We start from the raw sequence: 26375 nt of genomic DNA, 5'->3' as shown, positions 1-26375 counted from the left end.
AGTAAATAAACTCTGACAATCATTCTGGACAAGGTTATTAGAAGTATTCTGGACATGTCATACGTCATGGTAAAACGGTAAGAAATAGAAGTCAGTGTGGTAGTCAGCTGCTCCACCGATTTTTTTAAAAAAAATATTATGAACCTGCTGACTCTTTATTGTATTTAAGGATTCTGTCCATAACAAATTTGTAGCACATAAGTGTGCAGTTTCTTTTGGCCTAGAGGAACTTACTTTCCGAATAGCCTGATAATTCCGTCTCTTAATATTTGAGAATATTTCCTGCAAACATGTTTTTAAAGTCTGAAGTTGACTTCTACTCTCTTACTTTTATATTCATTTTTTTTCATTACGAGCAACACTATCGTCCATGCTTTACCACCCATGATTCGAATCTGGGTCCCCTCGCGTCGTAACACGCTGCTATCACTTCGCCACCGTGGATACCAGGAGTCTAATTCATAATATGGTAAAGGTAAGACATTCCCTGCATACTGCAACATGCCGTTAAGGGTATATGGGAATTGTGGAAGTAGAGACCCACACAATCACAATCTCAGTCATTCGGGAAAGTGATGTGATCAACACCATGTTCTGGCAACCTTTGCTCCCAGGGTTGCACTCAGGTACCCATTTATTACAGGTTGTGTGAACCCCAGAGCCACTTCCTTGAAATAATATTTCCGGAAAATATTCCACCTGAAACCACCCTCCTCGGAAATCAAACCCGTTTCCAGTCGGTAGTCAGATGGCCTATCGACTGGACCGCAGCGGCTTTCATGAATATGGCAGAAACAGAAATTCAAGCGAAGTTGAATTAATTAGTAATTCAATACGAAATCCTTATGCTATGTAGTCTTTTTGAGAGTTGTCCTTTGGCGATCAGTTCTTTTAGCGACCTGTAAGTGGAGAATGGCCAAAAATGTGACAGAAAAACATACAAAATTCACTCCCTATATACACTATATTCCAACTATCTAACAGTGGGCCAGCATTTATAAGAAGCTATTATATGATAAGTTACATATATTTCGGATAACAACTTCTATGTTTATAAATCTGGCAGTTTCTGGGATTTTGTTCTTGACACTGTCAGACAGGCAGACACGATACTTTTGTACGTTTTACTTTTTTTAAATCTCCGTTGCTTAGCATTCTAAAAAAAAAAGATGTCAAGAGTACTGCTTTCATAGAGGATAAATCGCATATAATTTGCATACTCACGCATTATTCCATATTTGGAGGTTCTCTCATATGTCCGCAGCTCTTTCCTTCCTTCACGCCGATGAAAGGGCCTGCAGCGGCATTTCTACACATTTTTGACATGTCGGTGACACATGCTTGACGTTTGTGAGGCGATTGTACTGAATAATTAATAGGGAGATCCTTTTTCATGCGAGATTCACACCTCGGGCCCTGGTAGTTTCAGAAAACGCTTGCAGATGTCTCTGCGGTGAGTTCAGTGCTGCCTCGAGGCGGAAAGTACAAGAACTATTTCCACCATTTCAATATCCTGCTTTCAAGCGTGTGATTGAAAGTTGATTTTCATTCTGGCATAAAACGTTTTAATAAAATCATAAACAGAAATTAAAAGTGATTAAGCTCTCGTTAAATCAACTCTGAAACCGCTCATAGCGAGATTATTTTCTTTGTTGGGTAGGTCGATGTTCAATAAGGTAAGGTAAGGTTAAATTTGGAATATCAAGAATATCCATGTGTTGTTCCAGGAAGACTATTCACTGTGTCAAAACCTATTGTGTAACCTTCGAGAAGAATACAGTTCAAGATATATCATGACAAAACACCTAGAAGATTAGTGTCGAAGTTTATGTTTCTGTTGGACTGTGATAAAAAGTATGCAAAGGGTAACGTTATCTTGGAATCTCTAAAAACCAAACTTAAGACACAATATAGTAATTGCATATCGCAGGAAGTTGGTTGCATTTTTTATGAAAGGAAAAAGCTTTAAGTGAAGCTACACCAAAGCATGGTCGGGGAGGGGGCGGGGAAGGAATAATGAAAGGAACTTTTGAGAATAATAATTAAAAGAGTTAAGAAATCTGGTGCCAAGATTTTTTGTAGGAAAATCTGCGATGCAGATTGTGATGCAAAAATGTTGTTGTTGTAAATGACCGTTCCCGCATGTGGTTTCTAGAGGGCGTTCGAAGTTCAAAACATTCCAATTCGAAGCTAATACGAATTTATTATTGCCGTTAGATACAAATTTGTAAAAATCACAATTTTGAATTCAGCTGGAAATAATGTCTTAGAAACGACTTTCAAATCTTTTGTATGGAGAAACATTAAATCCAAATTGGCTCTTGTGAAGTGAAGTGTGGTTATTTGTGCAGACCAATAATGTACGGTCCTCCTCCGTAGTCGAGAGGGTTAGTCGACCTCCGTGGCGAAGTGGTGTGAACCGTGTGGTGTAGGGGGATCGTTTGCTTATGGAATGGAAGGTCATGGGTTCAAACCTACTTAAAGTCGACCTCCGTGGCGAAGTCGTCGACCTCCGTGGCGAAGTAGTTAGCAGAGCGCGCTACAACGCCAGGGGTTCTGGGTTCGAGTCCCGGGTAAGGCATGGGTATTTGTGTTCGTCCAGTTGATAAGGAACAAAGAAATATGTAAGAATTGAAAAGTGTAAAAGTGTAAAAGTGAGAAAAAGAGTGAATGGTGGGGGATACCTCCGTGTAAGGGGTATTTCTATAAAAAAAAAAAAAAAAAAAAAGTGGTTAGCAGAGCGCGCTACAACGCCAGGGGTTCTGGGTTCGAGTCCCGGGTAAGGCATGGGTAGTTGTGTTCGTCCAGTTGATAAGAAACGAAGAAAATGTAAGAATTGAAAAGTGTAAAAGTAAGAAAAAGTGTGAATGGTGGGGGATTCCTCCGTGTAGGGGGTATTTCCTTTTTTTTTAAAAAAAAAAAAGAAAGTGGTTAGCAGAGCGCGCTACAACGCCAGGGGTTCTGGGTTCGAGTCCCGGGTAAGGCATGGGTATTTGTGTTCGTCCAGTTGATAAGAAACAAAGAAAATGTAACAATTGAAAAGTGTAAAAGTGAGAAAAAGAGTGAATCGTGGTATTTCCTTTAAAAAAAAAAAGCGGATTAAGGAGTTCACTCGTCTTGAGATCGTTCGCTGCGGGACGGCGTAGGTTCGAATCCGGCTCTGGTCGGAATTTATTCGGCCTACGTATAGGGCCGGTGGCAACCCACCATCGTGAGGAAATTGGGGAGCTCCGAGTGAGTGAGCGTAATCCGGTCGAGAAGACCTACTATAACGGCTGGGGATACGTCTCCACGCTTAGAGGTGACGAAGGAAAGCGTGGGAGGAAGATCGGCAGTCGGTAGGTATGCCTAGGCCCTTCATGGGCTGTTTCGCAACGGATTATTATTATTAATAATGTACGAGTATGATGCAATTTTTACGAACAAATTTTATGTACACTGTTGAATATTGTTCGCAATAAGATATCTATGCATTTGAAGCAATAGGCTGAGCCGATACCGATGCCGCTGTATGTACAAATGGTATTGGTATCGGACAGTTTCGGTTGGAATTTATTTACCGATACCTGCCGATACTTTTCCGGAATTTTGGTTGTTCACTAACTCAGGGACTCAGCAAGATTGTCGTGCGACACTTTCGCGGAGTATAATTATCCTGGATATTATGCAAAATTCAAAGTTTCTTTTCATTTTGCACCAGTGTTATGTTAAAAACTTAATTTTGTGATAACATAACATGTAATTTAGTATTCTGATGTAATTCTCAAATGTTTTAAGGCAAAAATCTTGGTAAATTAGTCCCTATAATTCGAGTGGAATAATTACACACTAACAAGTTAAAATTATTACAATTATGAAACATCGGTATCGGTGGGAATCGGTGAGCGTCGGTATCGGTATCAGCTGAAAGTTGTATGACTAAGCTCTACATACTAGACAATCTATTAAGCACTGTGATCCAATTGACAGGACCTCTGACAGGCGCAGAGGAGACGCGAGATCATTATTCTCGCCGTAGGCGAACTCAAACGGGAATTTTTAGGTCGTTTTCTCGGCGTAAGTTGCTCTGAGGCACACCCAACCTCTCATCAGTGTGGTTTTTATCCCCTTTTATGGCTGAGATTGGGAATATGTGGAGTCTGACCTACAAACTCCTTATGTGTCTTCATGACACGGTGGAAGGGCCATTGCTTTTTTGATTCACCATTGTTGATAATTTCTCATAATTAGTACTGATTAGAAGCTGTGAATATTAACTGATACTACAGACATCGTTCACGCTCATAACTTGCTGACCAAACAACCTTTTCTTTGGGTTCCAAGAATAATTTCACATAACGGTGGGACAAAACAACAGCTTTTATTCACAGATTGACCGATCGGTTCCATATCTAAAGTTTAATGTAGGATCTTAACTGTTATGTGCCCCAACCGGAAATCGAACCTATTAATTTGAAGGCAACAGCTTTAACCACTACACTAGCACAAAACAAATACATGGTAAAGCAAAGCTATATTCGTGAACTAAACAAAACACACATGTGTTAATCACAAAAGGAGAGCAATGCCCTACTGAAATTTTCCTCTAAAAGGTGTAAATTTCATAAATCTGTCGTGTATGCACACTCAGAGGTTAAATGATTCACACACGTAGGTACTTGATAACATAAAGATTAACACGAGGATACAAAATAACAACGATTTAATACTAAACTTACAATAACCATTTCTAAGATGGCAGAACACACAATTCTCTAAATCAATAACTTTACAAACAATTGAATATCGATTCAGATATTATGCACACTTAACAAAACCTTGGTACATTTTTGCCTTCCATAGTTGATTTCAAAAGTTGAAAATATTACGAATTATGTTTAGTGATCGCAAGTTGTGGAACTTATTGAGTAGACATAGCAAGTCGTAACACGAATTCTTTGCCTGTGCATGCTGACGACAATACGCAGTTGTTTGTAATAAAATGTCCTCTTCTGCTGGATTCTTCCCATCATACAGAATCCATACCGGAGGTTTCATTTTCAAACTTGGCAGGAGATCCGAATTCATTGTTTTTGCATGTTGTTCCAATTTATCGCAGCCGGGAAACATAATTCTGGTCGTCTAAATTTATATTTCCTTCGCGCGGACTGCGACTACATTCACCAAGCCAATTTTCCACCACAGTGACGTCATTCGCTAGAGAGACGGCTATAATAGGCTTCACCTGTATGTACGATACCTGAATTCAGTATTCCGTATTATCCAATAGTTATTTATCTAATTATGGTGTAATAATTCACTAGAGAAGTGTTGGTGAAAGCTATCGACCTTATGTTGATCACACTAGGGAAAAAAACAACTTGGTTTTATAATTGTAATGGATCAAGAAATGCAATTCTGTTAATAAATAGACTCAAAAGCGATCATGTGAGAACATACCATCATTTATTTAAAATACACATTTCAAAATCTCCAAATTGTGACTGTGGTAATTTAAGGGGTGATACTCATCATCATCACATTATTTTGAAATGTCCAATTTACTCAGAGAAACGAAAGACGTTATACAAAATATTATCAAAAATTAATGTTCTTTTTCCCATTAATTTATTTATGTTAATTGATTGAGTTTGTGTTTTAAGTCCACTTTATGCACAGTAAGACTAATCGGAACTAGACCTACAGTTTAAAGTGGGATCCGAACCACTATGAGCCTCCACCGGGTATCGAATCCGGAACCCCTTCATTACAAGGCGACGACGTTATTCTTGTTAATAAAGAAGGTATTTAAGAGCATTTTGAACTTATATTAACTTATATTTATATTAAAAATACCCCCTATACGCCTTCATGGCGTGGTGCTAAGCACAGGGGAGCACTTTACCTTTACCTTTTTTTATCTTATGTATTTAAAATGTATACTGGGCGTAAACAGTCACATGTAGAGCTGTAAGTCCAATAACATTTTGTTGACTTGAGTTTGAGTTATCCAATAGTTTTCGATAATTCTTTAAATGTTGGTGATAGTGATTGTTAACACGCAATGTGAATTGGACATTAACCATTACCTAGTGCTCTTACTACTTACGCTATCACTACGGTTTTTGCCGGTTGAGGGGAGCGAATCCAAGAAAGACTTATGATTTTACCACATATTCGGTGCGCTAACCAATTACTCCACAGCTCATGGCAGCACTCACAATGCCATAAGCAAAATGAATCACCTGGATTGAATTACAGTGGGGCATTTCTGCCGCCATAAATTCGTACCCCTACCCCTGAGCACAAGGCACTGGCGTACGCAGGACTTTTTTTTCTCCCGGAGGGGCTGGAATTTGTAAGGGTGGATAGTACATAGCTACTTTCTGGAGGGGACGGTGTACACAATAAGATATTTCGTATTTTTAGAACTTTCCACTCTGGTTTTTCCCGAGTTCTTCAATGTTTTCATTTGAAACTTTATATTTTCTCAAAATTTCGGAGGGGGGTGTAGTCTCATCAGCCCTTTTCCCTCAGCCCCCTCGCCCTCTGCGTACGCCAGTGGCCCAAGGTCAAATGAGTGAATGAAAAATTTGATTTATTTTACTTCACGTTGCTACCACTTTTGGCTAATTGCGAAAATGAGGATGAAGGCTGATAGAAGGCTGTGAAGGCACATAGATCAAGGGACAATTACAAACACATATGGACAGCATTAGTCCTATAGAAGATAATACTGGCAATGGGTTCCGATGCCAGAGCCTCGTTAGTCTGCAATCAAGACCAGGGTGTACTACGTGGAAGTGAGGTTGACATTTGGGTGCCTTGAGAGAGGGTAATCCCTTACATATCCCGAGCCCGAGTATACGTATCCCACATACAAACGGCGAATGTGCTTTAAATGAATAGAAGATACAAGCGTGTGTGTTTTGTCTTGCCTTGGTATATTTTACCGAGTTGATGTTGAGAGACAAAGTGCAGCGGTCTTCCATGCACCACCCCCCTTTTCACCTGCTTGCTTGATGTTTTTTTCACGCAGTGCTCATGTTGGTAAGTGCCATGGCTTGCATGTAATCGACGTAATTAACCGCAAAATTGGTTCACTCAAGAACACTGGACAAACCGCTATGGCCATTGGGGCGCCGACTCTGGGACTGTGGCGGAGGAGGTGGTCACCGCTGCCGCTGGAGGGGGGGATTGTCGTTTTTTCTCGCTCTGACGGGGGAGAGATGGGAGGGTGTCCTGCCGAATGATGCTGTGACCTTGTCTGGACGTGGTCAGCTTCGTAACAAATGCAGCTTGGCGTTCTGCATGCAAATCATGCTGCAGTCGGAGATGAGACCGTGCATCGTGCTGCAGCAACTGCCTAATTATTAAAATGGCGGATTCACAGAAACCATTTACTATTAAAATAGGGAAGAAAGGAGTGATATAAGCACTCATAAAGTAGAATCAGCCTTTATTATAAAAATGATCACAGAGGCAAATTTGAAAAGAGGATTAATGTTAATTTGCAACAACAAGAAAACATGGTTAGATAGGGCCAAACGGAAATATTGAAAATATACATTCAAAATAGGCTAATAGAAACAAGATTGCCATGGTAGATATAGCCAAAAATATATAGAATGAAGGAAAATAAATGGAAGCTATAATACGGAAAAAGGAAATATACACGAAGATAGCAGGGCAGAATGAAATGCTAGCACCCAGCATTGGCTGTTCTTTTTTTTTTTATGAAGTGATAAGCTCCATGCTCCGGCCGTCTTTACTAATTAATATAATGTTCACAATTCCGTTTTCTAAAAATATATTTATGGTGCGTACAACTACAATTTATCATCATTATCAAATCATAATGCAAGATGGAATATTCAAATTCAAATTTAAAAGTTTCTTTTAGACATGACTCAGTGCTATACTGTGGTGGACCCATGTCATAGGCGTAGCTACGGGGTGTGCCGGGTGTTCCTAGGCACACCCTAATGGGCTGCTTTATCAAAGAGAATTAAAGACAGTTATTTCAATAAGAGAGAAAATAAGCGACAGTTTGTAAGACGTTGAAAATGTCATTACTTGGTACAAACGTGTGCATTATCGCTGATGAAACGAGTGTCTATAGTTTTTCGATTTTTTGATGTCATTGGAGAAAGAAGATATTTACTGCATTCTACTCTGTACTGCAGCGCTTTTCTTCTATACCTGTCACAAGCTTCACGTGTGTGAGAGAGCTTTCTCCAAGCTTACTCAAGTTAAAACTAAATTAAGAGAAACTCAGCTCTTGCTATTCGTGGAACAGGAAAAAGCTTAGTCTATTGATGAAAATGAAGTTATTGATGAGTTTAAGAACATTGTACCTTTTGACAGACGTCTCTTGTTATAGATGACGTGTATTTTGATGTATTTGTTTGTAACATTTATGAACATTTTGTGTGTGTGTGTAATTTCTAGGCAATTTGATTTTTTCTACTACATATAGTAGTGCAGTTAAAGAGCCAAGTGATTGTGTTGCAAAATATGCTATTAAAAAGGTACAAGACCTCATTTTTTTCTTTGTGCGCACCCAAACATAAAGTTCTAGCTACGCCTATGACCCACATTGTATGTATGAAACGGGTCCCGGGTTTGATATCCAGTGGAGATACATAGTGGTTCGAATCCAACTTTAAACTATAGGTCTAGTCCCGTTTAACCTATCTGTGTATAAAGTGAACTTAAAAAAAAATTCAAAACTTAACACAACAGCCTGAGTGTGTGTATGTATGTGTGTCCAATAGTTTACTAGCACCATGTTTGTTTCTCAATTTAACCGCAACAAAGAGAGATGGCGACACAAATGCACATGCGCTCACACACACAAACAAAAACTATTACCTCTGTTTTTTTGTAAATTAAATTTTAACGGTAGAATATTGTAAAATTTTCGGTAACTTCTAGTTCCGATAGTTTTATAACACTGACTGGAACCTAGCCTTTTCGGCAGCAATCTAATACGACCTTGCGAATTGCCTTGTATGGCAATATAATTGTTGTACCTTTTCGCCCTTGCTACGAGAGGTTCCAGGTTGGATACGTGGTGGAAGTTCATCCAGCAACTTTAATTCAATGCTCTCTCTCATCCAATTAACCCTTTACCTGCCAATGTTCCCAATTGGGAACATCAACTAATTTTCAATTTCAACCATACTGAAACAAAACTTTTTATAGTTTTCTTGTTTTATCTATTAATTTATGGTGTATATTTACTATTAACAACATTTAATTAATATTTTCATTATTATCGTCTGGATAGTATACTATGAAATTACACCAAAATTGTTAAACTTGCATTCATAATATTATATATCTTTTATTTACACCCAAATCAATTACTTTTTTCTTCTTCGTACATAATCGGGCAGAACATAATGCTAGTATTGCATCAAATGCATTAGAATGGGTTTTTCATTGATTTCTATTAGTCTGGACCTAAGTTTATTATCATGTTCCCAAATGGGAACATTGGCGTTTTGCATGAACAATGGTTACAGACAAATATAACTCGCACAAAAAACTCAAGATAAATTTTCCTTTCTCACAGTTGTGAGGCAAGATTGTTTTGTAACTTGGTCAACAATGGAAATAAAATCATGCTTATTGTTGGCTACAAGTACATTTGAAATAATTGTTTTGACATTGTTTGTATAACAAAGATCCCGGTGTGTTTTGTGCCAGGTTCTGTTAGCTGCTTCTGTTGCTTCATGCCGTATCGTTGTTATAAAATTCAGTCTTTCAACAACATTTGTACAAAGAACATGGCATCGAATCGTTTCCTAACATTGGAAGCAGCTTTTCAGTATTTGAATGAAAATTTTAGATGACTATACTGAAGACATTGGAGATGTAGGGGATATTTGTCAGTTGCCTCCAGAAGAAACTGCAGATGTTACCGATGAGGAAAAAATTAATGACAACGTTTTGGAAGAAGTGGTTCCTTCAGATGTGTGGTGAATTGGTTGTCACAACTAACGTGGAACAATCTACTCCGGAGTCTCTTCAGCCAACCACATCAAGAAAGGCTAAAGGGGCATCAAGTAAACAGGTAGGACATCTTTCGTGTAAGAAGTCTACGATTATAGAAAACGATTATTCCATTGCGATGATTCATTTCAGTGCTTATCCGACAAACACCCAGAATTACTGCCACTGGAACCATTGAGTTGTTTCATAAAATTTTACCAGAGACATACCTCGAGCATCTATCTTCAATGACGTGCCTATATACAGCTCAAAAGGGCAAAATTGTGTTGTTCACCAAACATGACATAGCTCAGTGCTTTGGTTTGCTTCTAATCAGCGGTTATGACAATGTTCCAAGAGAAGATATGTACTGGTCAACAGCAGAAGACGTGACTGTACCAATTGTCCTAACTGCGATGCCCAGGCAGAAGTTTCGGGATATAAATAAATATTTCCACGTTATGGACAATACTCAATTGAAACAAGGGGATAAACTTGGAAAAATTTCACCATTATATGATGAGCTAAACAACGATCTTCAGCAATATGGAATTTTTCATAAACAACTCAGCATCGACGAATCAATGGTTCCCTATTATGGGCATCATTCTTGCAAGATGTTCATAAAGGGAAAACCGATTCGTTTCGGATTCAAAATCTGGACTCTTAGTTCAAGTGATGGATATTCTTATGTTATGAAAATCTATCAAGGAAAAGAAGAAGATGAATCTAACTCTCTACTTGGGACTAGAGTGGTGACAGCCTTATTGAATGTTGTCACTAATCCTCTGCAAGTTGAAGTTTTCTTTGATAATTTCTTTACCTCATACACAATGCTGAAAGAGCTGAAAATAGAGGGGTTCAAAGCAATAGGTACAGTACGATAAGGAAGGACCGGTAGATGTCCCTTGGTTCCCACAAATGAAATGAAGATAAAGAAAAGAGGAGAGTTTGACTTTCGATGTGATGGTGATATTTACATGTGTAGATGGAATGATAATTCCATAGTCACATTGGCATCCAACTACCAGACACACTTGCCATTAGGAACAGCAAAGCTGTGCTCTCGGCAATCAAAGAAGAGGATTGGTGTCCCTGAACCTCACTAAAGTACAATAAAGGAACGGGGGGCGTCGATGTCTTCGACCGTATGCTGTCCAGCTGCGAGGGAAAAAATGGTGGTGGAATTTATTTTCCAATGCTTTGAATGTGGCAGTTGTTGCAGCCTGGAAAATTCACCAAGAACTTCATGGGAAGAATTCAAAGAATCACTTGGATTTTCGAGGAGAAGTAGCTATCGTCCTCATTCGCAAAACTCCACGAACATCTTAGAGGCCAGGACCACGATTTGAAATCCCAGGGTCTATGAGGAAAAATGATGGTCATTTTCTGATTGAAGCAGGACAAAGAAGGTGAACATTTTGCCAAAAAAAATGCTCGCCTACAATGTCGCAAGTGTGCAAGAAATATGCATTTACACTGCTTCCCAGCTTTCCATGGCTTATCACCCGTTTAGGACATTCTGTGTGTTTCTGTATTCTTTTTCCATTTTCAAATGTGTAAACTACATATATTTAAAATTTGGTATTGCTACATTTTCAATAAAACAAATCCTTTTCTCCTTGAGTAAAATTGCACAACAATTTTTTTTTCATTTTTATACAATTATGTTATTCTATTATGTAGTTGTATTAGTATTTCGTATTTAGAAGGTTGTAATGTTGTCTCACTCTCTGTAAGCTTATATGTAATATTTCTGTACATTTTCTATGGTACTATATAAACGGAAAAAAGCTGGTCCAGTTGAATTATAATTAGAAAACTCTGTAATAATACTTCACATGAAACGCCAATGTTCCCAATTGGGAACACTCCAGTTTACATATAGAGAAAATTAAAAATAACAATTTTTTTGAATAATTCTCTTTAATGTACACCAAAGAGACAAAAAGTACTGAAAAACTCATTAATTTCAAATCCAAAGACAATTCGGCGTGTAAAAGGTTAAAAGCCGCTTGGTAGGTCTAGGCCTTCGACGAGCTGTTGTTCCACGGAGCTTAGATCTTAATGAAGAACCATGCCTTATTAATATTATTATTTGATAATCAATTGCGCATTTTGTAATCTTCTCCTGTATTCATTGTTTTTCTTGAGACATTTAACCAAATGGGAGACTGTGCCTCTCCGGTACAACACCATTGTATGGGGCAATTAATCTTTTCAGAATTACATTAACAATCTTAGGTGCACACGTAGGCATTTCCAAAATTCAACCATAATAAGCACTCACTATGAGGGGAAGCCCCTACAAATCCGAATTAGCGGCCCTTTGTACTCTGTGATATTCATCAATATCAAACAAGTTCATTTCCGCATTACCGTGGCTGCGGTATGTACAAAGGAGCCCCAGTTAATGTATATCGGAAATTCCGACTGACATGAAAAACAAACGACTGAAGAAACTTTGTTATCGTGATTAGTTCCGGGAGCGATTAGCTTGATTTAATTGAGTTCCTATGTACGTCACCACATCGGCGATTGTACGTACATTGAAAAAATTGAATGCGGTATTTTTTCCCCAGTACTGGCAGAGCATGTTTATTCTTACGTGATCGGTAAAATTGGGGCAACAATGTAATTCTATCATTGGCTCTAGCTACAGGTTACGTACACCCACAAACACCCCCCCACCCCCCCACATATATATATATATATATATATATATATATATATATATATATATATATGTGTGTTTGTGTGTGTGTGTGTGTGTGTGTGTTGGAGTGTATGTGTGTGTGTATAGTAATTATTATTAAACAGCTTGTTGTATTTTATTGTTATATTTATATATTTATTATATATGGTAAATATATAGTTATTGAATATATGAATATCCACAGTGGCAAAGCTTCATAAGAGATAAGAGGAGGCCCAGAGGCCTCTATTACGGATAATCTTGTTACTTATAATTCCACTAAACGGCGCTTAATACAAGAAAAATGAAATATTATGTCTTAGTGTAATGTAGGTGAAACACATCTATACAATGTAAATATTTTATTTTTTTAAGTTTCGATATGTTTCTGTATTTGACGATCATCTTTTTTTTAAAATGCTCGTTTTAAAGTCCTGGTTATTAATTTATCGTGTTCGAACATCATTTCTGAGGTTAAAATCAAATTAAACGTTCAATTTAATATAATAACAGCACATCCAGCATTGAATTCCTCATGTATTTAGATGGGAGAAAAGTTACCTGTTGGAAGCTAAAGGGCGCAACAATCGTGCTGCCACCTACAATTAACTTTCCCCGAACAGCCCCATTCCCATAAGGCGAGGAAGGCTAGTGACACATTTCGCTTTCAAATTTTCAATTATGGGATTAATAATGCAAACTTATATTCTGAGTTCTGTCAAATGTTTTTTTTTTACTTCTACTTAGTTTTAAACCCAGCTTACCCATGCCGTACCAGAAACTTACCTGAGGAGGGTGGGGGCTCACAGGCCCACATTTTTTTACTACTAAAATTCAAGAAACCATTTGCTATTGAATCACTGCTTTCTTTGTTATTTATGTAGGTGTAGTTATACAGGGTGTTGCAAAATACCTGTTACAACGCTTGCGAGGTGATTCGACAAGTGAAAACAAGGAAAAAATGCCATGTGAAAAATGTCGAAATCGGCACCGTTTTCGAGTGACAGGCATGCGAGAATCGCCGCACACCATGTTAAAAGCACAACAACTCAAGAAGGAAGAAAGATATCAATGCAAAGAAAGTTGTACCTGACGAATACAATGGTACAGCAATTGAGGCCTAGTATAAATTGCGCAAGGGGACTCACAAATAAAGTGGGGAATCCACTGATGGAAAATACAGGAAATTTACTACTATTTCTACGTAATGGTGAGATCGGAATGTAGCCAGTAAAAAATGACGACGTATGTCCACATGTCCCACTACTGCTGGGACACCGTCCCACACTCGGGAAATAAGAAAATAACTGTAAATATCACATTGCGGTACGAAGAAGAAAGGAAACCAATTTGTTGCATGTCCCACTACCGCTGGGACACCATCTCGAATGGAAAAAAATACGGGAATACCAGGAAAAAACGTTTTCAATCCCCTAATGTTGACACAATACTTTGCAGTACCAAAACAAAAGTTGTAAGATCCGCCCTGGATCGTTCTTGGTTTTATGGGTCTATTGAGCCTCGGCTTCATGCACAGTAACTCTTCGGGGCTTGAGTTTCCTCGGCTCAAGGTTCGGGTTAATCCGGCTGCTTCAGTTCTCGATGAAAAGTCCGTCGTAATTCTGGGTCAAAAGTTCTCAATCTGCTTATAGATCTTGACCAAGATTCTACAAGCAGTCGACAATCCTTCTTCCCACTAGGTTCTGTCGATATCGAGTTAAGTATCCAACTTCCTTTGCTCTCTCCAGCCTCTGACCAGAGAACCGAAAATTCTTCCGTGACCACAGAATAAGAAAGGTGTGCCCTGACCAGGGCTACAAAAGTTGACTACTAACAGTCTATCGGCCGATCCCGAATTCCGGCATATCTCAAGATAATCAAAACTCTCAATTATATGTCCTGACCAGGAGCATAGAACGGAGAGAATATAAGCCTTCTGACCAGAAGAGCTAAATAACTGTCCTAAGATAATCCCAGAATGAACTAATTTCTAATATCGAAGTGGGTGTAAAAGCAGAAGTTCGAGCGTTGAAAGAAAAGACGGTTATACGAGTTCCGCATTTATCGGAAGTTCGAATACAAAAAAGGCCACGGGTAGTGATGGGTCGTTCGTGAACGAGTCGTTCCTTTTGAACGACTCCCTCTTGGGAGCTGTGAACTGCCCGCTCCTTCGGGGTGAACGAGCAGTTCCTCTGTGGTCGTTCACCGTACCTCGGAGTCGTGAGCTTTGCGTGTGTTGCCAGCCGCTACGGCAGTTCCCGCTCCCAGTCGTTCACTCCCAAGTACCTGCGAGAGAGAGAGAGAGAGAGAGAGCGACCGTGTTTTGTTTCTGCTTGCTGTATTATTGTTGTGGCGGTTTTCTACAGAGAAATGCGCGCCACTCTATTTATAACAACAATACAGTAGCGGAACAACAAGGGAGTGGGGGATGGGCTGGTTATTCACTTTTAACACTTACTGCGACATGTTTTCGCAACGTGAGAATAACTGTAAAAGGAACTTCGCAGGTGGAAACAAGCTCCGATGAATCACACAGGGTTCCTTTTTTGTGCTCTTTTTTATTGAAATGTCTTTCAATCGGCAGAACGCCCCCAACAACTATCGTAAAGAAAAGGACTGGGGAGAGCGTGTGAATTAAAGTGCTATTATTTGCAATCCAAGTATTAGCGTTGTGTCCTCCATTCTCTTTAGGGTGTTTGTTTGACCGTTTATCCAAATGCATGGACATCAGTAACTGGAGGGGCAAGGGGGCGACGACCCACTGAAAAATGATTTGCAAAATACAATTGTATTTAACACATATTATTTTATTTCAGTCGCAGTAACTTGTTTATTATTAGAATGGTGTAAAAGGAGCATGACAATTTCAAACTGAAGGACTGTCCCACTATTACGTGGATAAATATGACTCGTTTACTTCCCTCCAGAAAAAGATACTGTGTACGTCCATGTTTAATTGTCACAGTTAATCTAACGGTACGAAAATGCATGTGACGCAACGTAAGCAACGAATCCAACCAGACCCGTAGCCAGAAATTTCATTTCGGGGAGGGGTTCATCTCTTATCAGCAGCCGCCATCTAAAGGAGAAGATAGGGGGGGGGGTAGATGCTATGAAGATGTATTTCTCAGTATATTACAACTTATTATACAAGGTGTTTAATCTTGTGGGGGGTAAAATTAATTACCATAGTACACTAATTAAGTTACACATTTGTAGGATTTCGGGGGGGCTTCAGTCTCCCGAGCCCCTCCCCTAGCTACGTACCTGAATCTAACAAAGAAGACTCAGAACTTATCTAACACAAAATATATATATATAAGTTGAAATACATTAAGATCTTCTTCCCCCTCTCCATCAGTCTTCAATGATTTCGCACCCTGACCAGTACATTGTTTCCTTCCTGCTGTGTATGTTCTCTTCTTCTTTTTTTTCATGTGGAGTAGTAGGCGAAGTTCCCTCCCTCCCTAATCCTTTTCACTCGGAATAACTTCAGCAACAATCCTCTCCTTCCCCTTCGCTCAACTGCACGAAAAAAAACAACCTACTAGTGGTGTCGGTCGTTCTTTTGAACGACTCTCTCAGTGAGCAAGCTCCAGTGAACTGCCTCGCAAAAAAGGAGTTGCATCGTTCCTTTGAACGACTCCTTGCGGTGAGCGAGCTCCGGTGAACTGACTCCCGAAAAGGAACGGCCATAACCCATCACTAGCCACGGGCCTCCGAGCTTCGCTGCTTATATAACATTTCTCGGTGCCGTGATGGTTTTACAAACTTTTATCTTAACACCAATTTTACATCACAATAAAATACAAATTAATTAAATATCAATGAGGAACATAATCAGCTACATGAAAAAATTACTAATTTTACCCTTTTGTGATTAATAAATATGCAATAGAATTTTAATTGTTACACTCAGTATTTAATTTGACCAGGGAGTATGGCTTCTTTCAACTCCCCTCTTTCCCTGCAACGGCCACGCGATATGCCAACAAAGAAAAAAAATATACAACGTGAAAATGTTAAGCAAAAATATTTATATACAGGTTTTGTTTTGCGCGGGCATAACTTTCTTTTGCGATAACGTAACTAAATTCTGAAAATACTGTCTTGCAGTTAAAGAATCAGGGATTATTATGATATAAGTCTTATTATTGTCCGCCAAGGGACACGACAGATACAGAGTGGGAAAGACAGCCTAATCTTTCGTCTTTTCTCTTTGACAACGTTTTCATAAGGTAGAGTCTGCCTGGCTCTTACACAAGAGCGTTAGCTTTCCTGCATTGTTGTCACCGATAATAAGCTTCCAGTTCAGCTTGCTGGCAGAAAGAAACAAACTCTTGGAACTTATAACTAACACCAGGATGTATAGTATATATACGAGGTGTGTTCCACATTACTTGGTAATTAACCAATAACATATATAATTATAGTTACAAAAAGAAAAATATTAAGTTTATATACATATTTGTAACGTGGACACTGCTGCACGTTACAAAGTCTAACAATGGCCCCATTTCGTCAGGCTGTACACACTACAAATAGAGCTCCCCTAAGAAAGTGGGTAATCCTCGAAGAAACGAAGACGGAGAATGGCGGGAAAACACACACAATGGCATGTAACATTTCCAGGCACAGCACATTTTGGAGGGATTCCCCTCAGAAGTGCAGAACCTCCGCACATGCGGTATGTAGTACAGCGATCTCCAACATTTTCACTTGCATCTTCCACTAATGGACACTATGCGGTGCTGATAGGCGCTCATAAACACCGGTGTACTCAGAGACGTTGTTGCAAATGTCCGCCATTGACTTCAAGACAAAGATGGCATCGGCGAAGCACTGATTGTCTGGTACGCGCAAATACCTCTGGCATGTCACCAATTGTCCCAGCAGCGGCACTAACACGAGCAGCGAGGTCCTCAGCACTTTCCACATGGGTTTCATACACGAGCCTTTTCATTTCTCCCCACACAAAAAAATCCAGTGGTGTGAGGTCGGGGGAGCGAGGTAGCCACGGTAAAGGTTCACCCCTGCCAATCCAACGATCGCCGAAATGCGTGGGTGCGCCGTCGTGTTGAAACTAGGGATGGCCAGATCCGGATCCTAAAATTTTTCGGATCCGGAATTTTCAGATCCGGATCCGGTACTTTCAGATCCGGATCCAGAATTTTCGGATCCGTTTTGTCATCCCACATGCGCTTCTTTGGAAAGTAAGAATGTGCTTATAACATATTGTTACACCTGCTAATATACATATATATATAATACACACACACACACACACACATATATATATATATAATGTGTGTGCGCACGTGCGCGATTTGTAATTAATTAATACACTTACAAGGGAGGTCTAAGTCTCCCCCTCCGATTTCCATGAAACTTGCAGGGCCCAAATGAAGAAATACGTGTTTTTTTGTTTCGGCAAAAAATTTGTTCTAGGGGGCAACCTCCTCTCAAATGTCAAGATGAGGACAAATTGAAGTGGCAATCTGACCCCTGTGTTCCCCTCCGATTTCCATGAAACGTGACAGGTGTATAGTAGGGATGGCCAGATCCGGATCCTAGCGGACACGAAATCCAGATCCAGAACTTTTTTATTTTAATTTGTAGAACTGTAACTGTAGAACAATTGTATAATTTTTGTATAACATTTCTATCTTGTTATATGTGTTAAAGGTTTCATCCTGGAATGGAATGTCTCACATTTATGTGTGTTTTCATTCCCCCCTCTCAAATGTCAAGATGAGGAGAAATTGAAGTGGGGATCTGACCCCGAAACCACGTAAATATGGCATAGGAAGAAACAGGGGGCATAAGGCATCTCTATACACCTGCCAAATTTCATGAGAATCGGAGGGGGACACAGGGGTCAGATGATCCTCACGTCAATTTGTCCTCATCGTGACATTTGAGGCGGGTTTTGCCCCCTAAAACAGTTTTTTAGCCGAAAAAAAACACGTATTTCTGCCTTTGGGCCCCTCTATACATCTGCGAAGTTTCATGAAAATCGGAGGGGGACACAGGGGTCAGATCCTTACTTCAATTTGTCCTCATCTTGACATTTGAGGGGATTTTGCCCCCTAAAACAGTTTTTAGCTGAAACGAAAAAACACGTAATTCTTCCTTTGGGCCCCTCTATACACCTGACACCTGCCACGTTTCATGGAAATCGGAGGGGAACACAAGGGTCAGATCCCCACTTCAATTTGTCCTCATCTTGACAATTGAGTGGGTTTCGCCCTGTAAAACCGTTTTTTAGCTGAAACAAAAAAAAAACCATTTCTTCCTTTGGGCCCCACTATACACCCGCCAAGTTTCATGGAAATCAGAGGGGGACACATAAGACAAATGCCCACTTAAATTTGTTCTCATATTGCCATTTGAGGGGGGGGGGTGCCCCCTAAAACAGTTTTTTAGCCGAAACAAAAAAAAAACACGTATTTCTTCATTTGGGCCCGTTTATACATACACCTGCCAAGTATCATGGAAATCGGAGGGGGACACAGGGGTCCGATCCTCACTTCAATTTGTCCTCATCTTGACATTTGAGGGGGTTTTGCCCCCTAAAACAGTTTTTTAGCTGAAACAAAAAAAAACACGTATTTCTTCCATTAGGCCCCACTATACACCTGCCAAGTTTTATGGAAATCGGAGGGACACAGGGGTCAGATCCTCACTTCAATTTGTCCTCATCTTGACATTCGAGGGGGTTTTGCCCCCTAAAACTGTTTTTTAGCTGAAACAAAAAAACACGTATTTCTTCATTTGGGCCCGTTTATACATACACCTGCCAAGTATCATGGAAATCGGAGGTGGACACAGGGGTCAGATCCTCACTTCAATTTGTCTTCATCTTGACATTTGAGGGGTTTTGCCCTCTAAAACCGTTTTTTAGCTGAAACAAAAAAAACACGCAATTCTTTCTTTGGGTTCCACTATACTGCCATGTTTCATGGAAATCGGAGGGGGACACTTAGATAACCTCCCTTGTTAGTCTTAATTATATAACACTGCATATATTATAATGTTTTATTTTAATTTGTAAAACTGTAACTGTAGAACAATTGTATAATTCTTGTATAACATTTCTATCTTGTTATATGTGTTAAAGGTTTCATCCTGGAATGGAATGTATCACATTTATGTGTGTTTTCATTTCCAATACATTCGAATGAATACATATTCGTTTCAATGGCATTTACAAAATCACCTCTGACATGTGTGCACGAGTGTGTTAGCCGATGCGTAGCAAAGTATTTTAGGAACAACACTTGAAAAAAAATTCTTGTAGGACTAACGAAAAATTTTTGTAATCGAAGATCATAATACGTAATGGTAATATTATAATGGGATTGAGATACGAAACTCTCGGATCCGTATCCGGATTTTCGGATCCGGATCCAGATCCGAATCTTTCGGACCCGGATCCAGATCCGAAACTTTCAGACCCGGATCCGAATCCGCGGATCCGGAACTCTCGGATCCGGATCCAGATCCGAAACTTTCAGACCCGGATCCAGATCCGTAACTTTTGGATCCGGATCCGGATTTTTCGGATCCGGATCCGTTTGGCCATCCCTAGTTGAAACCAGATACGTTCTCTACCTGGCAGTGGCACGTTTTCCAAAAGTTCAGGTAATACATCATGTAGAAACACCCGATAATTCCCATCACACAAAGTAGAGAGCGAAATGTACGGGCCTATCAAGTGATCACCTACTACGCCACACCACACATTCACTGCGAACCTATGTTGATGATGGCGCACAATGATTGCATGCGGATTGTCCATATCACAGACGTGGCTGTTCTGGCTATTGAATATGTCTCTGGTGAACATTGCCTCATCGGTCCACAAAACTATTGTTGGGAAATCTGGAATGGCAAGAGTTTGTTGCACGTACGTACCATTGGCAGAAATCCAAGCGTAGGGGAAAGTCCGTGGGCAGTATGTGTTGCACCTTATGCAATTTGTATGGGTGCAATCCCTCCTCCAGAAGAACGCGGAACACATTCCTATGGTGGGTTTGTCGCGTACGAGCAATGACACGTGTGCTGGTGTCAGGACGGTCTCGTATCATGTCAAACACGTCCTCTTCAAATTGCGCACAGTGCGGGGTCTTACACAATCCCACCTACGGGGTAGCAGAGATCCAGTTTTACGCAGTCGTGCATCAAGTCTTTGAAAGAGAGAATGTGCTGGTAACCGCCTATTGGGAAAACTTTCGTGATACGAACGCTGTGCTTCACGGCTGTTTCGGTTTTCCTCTCCATAAACGAGATGCATATCAGCAAGCTCGTGGGTAGAGTACTCAGCCATTGTCCTGTTGGAGAACTGACCAGCAACGAGGTGAACTTTTCCTCCGAGTGACAGATCACAACTACCGTGATTAGCACCCACGTAATGTCATACGGGTGTCCACGCAGTTGTTGCAAACCGAGAAAGAACACTGGAATACGTACTCTACGTACAATACTTCTTGGGCGCAATTCAACCACACACACACGCACAGACTAGACTCCACGCTGCGACACGCAGAACAGACAGGGAGAACAACGGTCGACTACACACTCTACGTAGTATCCACCAACGCTAATACGTAACAGGTGACCTACACTCCCAGCGCCTCTAGCGGGGCTTTCTGTATCACTTAGCTCAAATCAATCTCAGCGTAATCTGACGGCATAGTGTAATTTTTCGGTGAATTTCCTATTTCCCGAGTGTGGGACATGTGGACATATGTCGTCATTTTTTTACTGGCTACATTACGATCTCACCATTATGTAGAAAATAGTAATAAATTGCCTGTATTTTCCATCAGGGGATTCCCAGTTTCTTTGTGAGTCCCCTTGCGCAATTTACACTAGTCCTCAATTGCTGCACCACTGTATTCGTCAGGTCCCACTTTCTATGTATTCTTTTAATCCGACATCGATAGATTTCTTCCTTCTTGAGTTATTGTGCTTTAAACATGGTGTGGGGCGATTTTCGCATGCCTGTTCTCGAAAGCGGTGCCGATTTCGACATTTTTTCACATGAATTTTTTCCTTGTTTTTACTTGTCGAATCACCTCCCAAGCGTTGTAACAGGTATTTTGCAACAACCTGTATATTATTCATAATAATTAGAAGAATTACCAACATTGATAAAAAATAATAACCAATTATTGCATGAGTGCGTCACACACATATTTTATCATTCACTCAACCTAAAAAAAAAATATTAATTTTTTATCAATGCTTTTTTCATATGTACAGTTAAATAATAATTTTAATACTAACAAAATTTTCTAGCATTACCAACCAATTGTATACTGTCACTGGCAGGAGTGTCATGAAGAATACACATCCAAAGAGGGGGTGGGGGCGGGTAAATACGCCTGCCAAGTGGATTTTCCCTCCTATGTACATTACATTTAAGTTTTCGTGAACAAAAGTAATACAAAAACAGAGCAAACACCCCAGGGAACATTGTAATTTATTTTCAATTTTTTGTAAAAATGTTCCCAGTTCAAGAAACGAGAAACAAGACAGCTCTCCCTCGGGTAAGCTAGAAAAATAAACATTCATTTTTCTCACAAGTATGTCGTACGATAGGTATCAACATATGTTCGACAATTCACTGTATAACAATTTTGTATCATCGGACCTAGAAAATCAGAAGGGCACTTCTTAACTCTATTAATTCAGTATTAAGAAGTTGTGTACGTATCTACTATATAAATGTTTACAACGACAGATATGATTGTGTTTATTTGTAGCAAGCCGTAAAACATATTTAAAATTTCAGTTGGTTTATTTCATAATTGTATGTATATTTACATAGAATCTTCGCGACAATTGAAAAAGCTCTCAACATTACATAAAACCTTCCCAAACTCTTGGGGATTTGAGTACCACAGGTTAAGAACCTCTGTTTTATAGTATTCAATCTTCACAAAAGATGGCAGAACTTAACAATCACTTATTACAAAACTATTATTCTACACAAAACATAACCTTTCATAAAACTTTAATCCAATCAGGGAAAGCAAGTAACGAAATGGAAAGTACTTGACTTACTTGACTTTATTCCTGTTGTTCCCTGTGGAACATAGGGCATCAACAAAGCATCTCCACCTGGTCCTACTGACGGCAATTCTCTTCACTGCATTCCAGCTCTTTCCTTCCTCCAAGGCCTCAGCGTGAACAGATCTTCGCCACGTCTGCCTAGGCCTCCCTCTTTTCCTTCTTCCCTGCGGGTTCCAGTCTAGTGCCTCTCTCTCAACAGCCTCATTTTCCTTCCTCAACGTATGCCCTATCCAATTCCATTTTCGCCGCTTTATTTGTATGGACACCTCGGTCACTCCAGATTTTCTCCAAAGTTCTTGGTTTTGAATCACTTCTGGCCAAAAGATATTTAAAATTTTTCTCAGGCAGCGATTGATGAAGGTCTGTAATTTAGAGGTAATCGTTTTTGTTACTTTCCATGTCTCAGACCCATACAACAGTACAGACTTAACATTACTTCGAAAAATACGAAGTTTGGTCTTCATAGATATCTTCTTGTTTTTCCATACTGGATAGAGCCTCACAAAGGTACCATTTGCTTTTTGGATTCGTTGAGAAACATCCTGTGCAGCCCCTCCGTCTTTTGCCACCACACTACCCAGGTAAGTAAAGCTATCCGCATTTTCAATAATCTCTTCACCAATATTAAACGGGTCTGTTTTTGTGGAGTTAATCCTCAGTGCCTTGGTCTTCTTGGAGTTAATCACAAGTCCTGCTTTTTTTGCACTTTCTATCAGATCTGCTAGTTTTGTTTGCATATCACCTTGTGCTTCAGATAAGAAGCACAAATCGTCTGCAAAATGAAGGTCTTCTAGTCTGTTATTCAACCCCCATTGGATACCACGTCTTTTCCCTCCTATTACATTTCGCATCACTGCATCGATCACGATCAGGAACATTGTAGGTGATAATATACAACCTTGCCTCACTCCAGACTGCACATCTATTGGTTCAGATACACGGCCTTCATGTATAATTCTACATGTATAATCACGATAAGTTTCTCGGATAAGATCAAGAATTTTTGTGGGCACTCCATATCGTTTTACTTCCTTCCACATTGCATTGCATTTTTGTTGACCGAGTCAAATGCTTTCTCGAAGTCAACGAAAACTGTATAGAGACGAGATGACCATTCTATACATTGCTCCAAAATTATCCGCAAGGTGTTAATTTGATCAATACAGGAGCGATTTGGTCGAAACCCTGCCTGTTCTCTTCTGAGTCTCAAGTTAACATGCTCCTTAATTCTGTTTAGGATAACTCTAGTGAAGATCTTACTCGGAATGGAGAGAAGTGCTATACCTCTCCAGTTGTCACACTTTGATGTATCCCCTTTTTTCGGTAGCTTCACCAACAGGCCACTCCTCCAGTCCTTAGGCATCACTCCCTCTATCCATATCTTCTCAAATAAGGGCTGCAACATATTTGCTGTGGTGTTTATATCACTTTTCATCACTTCCGGTGGTATGTTGTCGACACCAGCTGCTTTACAATTACGTACCTCTCTCAGAGCCTGTTTAATCTCTCCTACTGTTGGAACATCCGTCCTAATTCTTACACTGGGGCCAACATCACTATCATTATCATCTTCCTCTTCCCCCTGGTCTACCTGAGCATCCACAGAGCGATTAAGGGTTGAAGAGAAGTGCTCCTTCCAACGTTTCAGTTGGTCCTCAGTATTCGTAAGGAGGGTACCATCTATACTTCTCACTGGTCGATTTCTCTGCATCTGTTTCCTTGACAGAACTTTTGTGATGTTGTATAGTTCCTTAAGATTCCTCTTTTTTGCTGCTTCCTCCACCTGCTGAGACAGATTGTCTACCCAATTTCTTTGATCCCTACGAACACTACTCTTTACTTCTCGATCCTTCTCTGTATACTTTGTTTGCAATTCTGCCTTCCTTGCCCTTGTCCTGCTTGAGTTCATTGCCTCCTTAATTACTTTTCGCTCATTAATCCTTTCCCAGGTCTGCAGAGACATCCAATCTTTTTTCCTCCTATCCTTAAAGCCCAGAACCTTTTCACTTACTTCTGCGACGGCAGATCGAATTCTTGTCCATTCTCTTTCAATTGTTTCATTCTGCTCACTTTCATCGGTCAATACTTGGAACCGATTTCTCAGTTCAATCCTGAAGGTTTCCTGGAGTTTCTTATCCTTCAACTTACTAACATCATACCGCTTCCTTGTCTGTTCCATTCTCTTCTTCTGAGCTTGAATTTTCATTTTAAAGTTAGCCACTACGAAATGATGATCACTCCCAATGTCCGCACCTCTTTTGTTTCTTACATCCTGTAGCGAACGTCGCCACCTCCGTCCAATTGCCACGTGGTTTTCTGTTCTATGGTCTGGTGATACCCACGTTACCTTATGGCATTTCTTGTGAGGAAATATAGTACCACCAATAACTAATTCATGGCTAGCACAAAAGTCCACAAAAAGTTGTCCATTCTCATTTCGCTCTCCTAAACCATGTTTACCCATGACATGCTCAAGGCCTTCGTTGCCCTGCCCAAGCTTTGCGTTTAAATCTCCTCCAATTATTATGATATCCTTCCTTTTTTGCTTCTTTATTGTTTCATTGAGCTGCCTATAAAACTCTTGTTTATCTACAGGCTCTGCTACTTCTGTGGGTGCATAACACTGTATCATAACGATGTTTCTGATATTGGTTTTGAAATGTGCCACAATTATCCTCGCAGACACTGGATACCATTGAATAAGGCTCCTTTTTGCTTCCTTGTCCATCAATATACCCACACCATCACGGCTCACACCTTCACCCTCAGGTCTTCCCGAATATATGAATGTAACTCCTTCATGGGTATTTACCTCTCCAAACTCTGGCCATCTGACTTCACTTATACCTAGGATGCTCAGACCATAGCTCTTCATGCAGGCCACTGCCTGCCGTAGTTTTCCACTCTCCCGCAGGGTTCTTACATTCCATATTCCAATTCTCGTTGTCCTTTTCAGGCCAAATGTCGTCGTCTTAGAATCAGTTCGGCTTCCTCTTGTTGATGTTTCTTTAATAGTGTGATTTAAAGTGTGCGGGTTATTGGCCCACAGCACCCGATCTTGTTGATGGGGCTGCCACCTGAGCCTCCAAGCAGGCTAATTTTCTGTCGGGGTATTTTCCCCTAGTCTTTTAGGATCCCTCCTCCACAAGACAGTGGCTTTTTCTCATATTTATACTCGATGAGAATGAGTGCCTCTTCCGCCAGCTATGCCGTTCCAAAGGTCTCCTTCTCCGCCATAGTTGCCGTTGAGGTCTTCACCGTAACCCTGGCAAGGGAAATGGAAAGTAAGTCTCAAAATATTATAATTTACGCAAAAGAAGACGTTAAATGAAGCAATATCGCTGGTAGGAATTATAAAATAAGACTTAAAGAGAAATGAACACATAGTACGTTAATTTTGTGATCAAGAAAAAGACATATACCCAGTTCAAAAGTATATAATTTTGAAAATAAATATTTCAATAAAGTTTAACTCGCGTTAATGCTCAGTTAGGCAAATCGGTACACGAACAGCTTTGAAATGTGCCTCCAAAGGAAGGACTTGGAATCCATTACCCCATGATTAAGAAGTGATGATTACTACGCCATTGGAAGACAAATGACATTTCAGTGGTGTAGTGGT

The 26375-nt window shown here is 40.0% G+C and overlaps 1 protein-coding gene across 1 annotated transcript; it reads right to left on the bottom strand.

Annotated features, from left to right (window-relative positions):
- Positions 1–891: 891 nt before the first annotated feature.
- On the bottom strand, positions 892–25628 carry LOC145991739 (uncharacterized). The gene is made up of 2 exons (XM_083127793.1): positions 24038–25628; positions 892–899 (listed from the first exon to the last, which is right to left on the bottom strand). The coding sequence occupies exons 1-2, from the start codon at positions 25626–25628 to the stop codon at positions 892–894; spliced, it is 1599 nt and encodes a 532-aa protein (XP_082983919.1).
- Between the last annotated feature and the right edge of the window lie 747 nt (positions 25629–26375).

The sequence above is a fragment of the Lepisma saccharinum genome, chromosome 8 (assembly GCF_977018435.1).
Source record: "Lepisma saccharinum chromosome 8, izLepSacc3.1, whole genome shotgun sequence".
Classification (NCBI taxonomy): domain Eukaryota; kingdom Metazoa; phylum Arthropoda; class Insecta; order Zygentoma; family Lepismatidae; genus Lepisma; species Lepisma saccharinum.
This window is presented reverse-complemented; position numbering and strand designations above follow the sequence as displayed.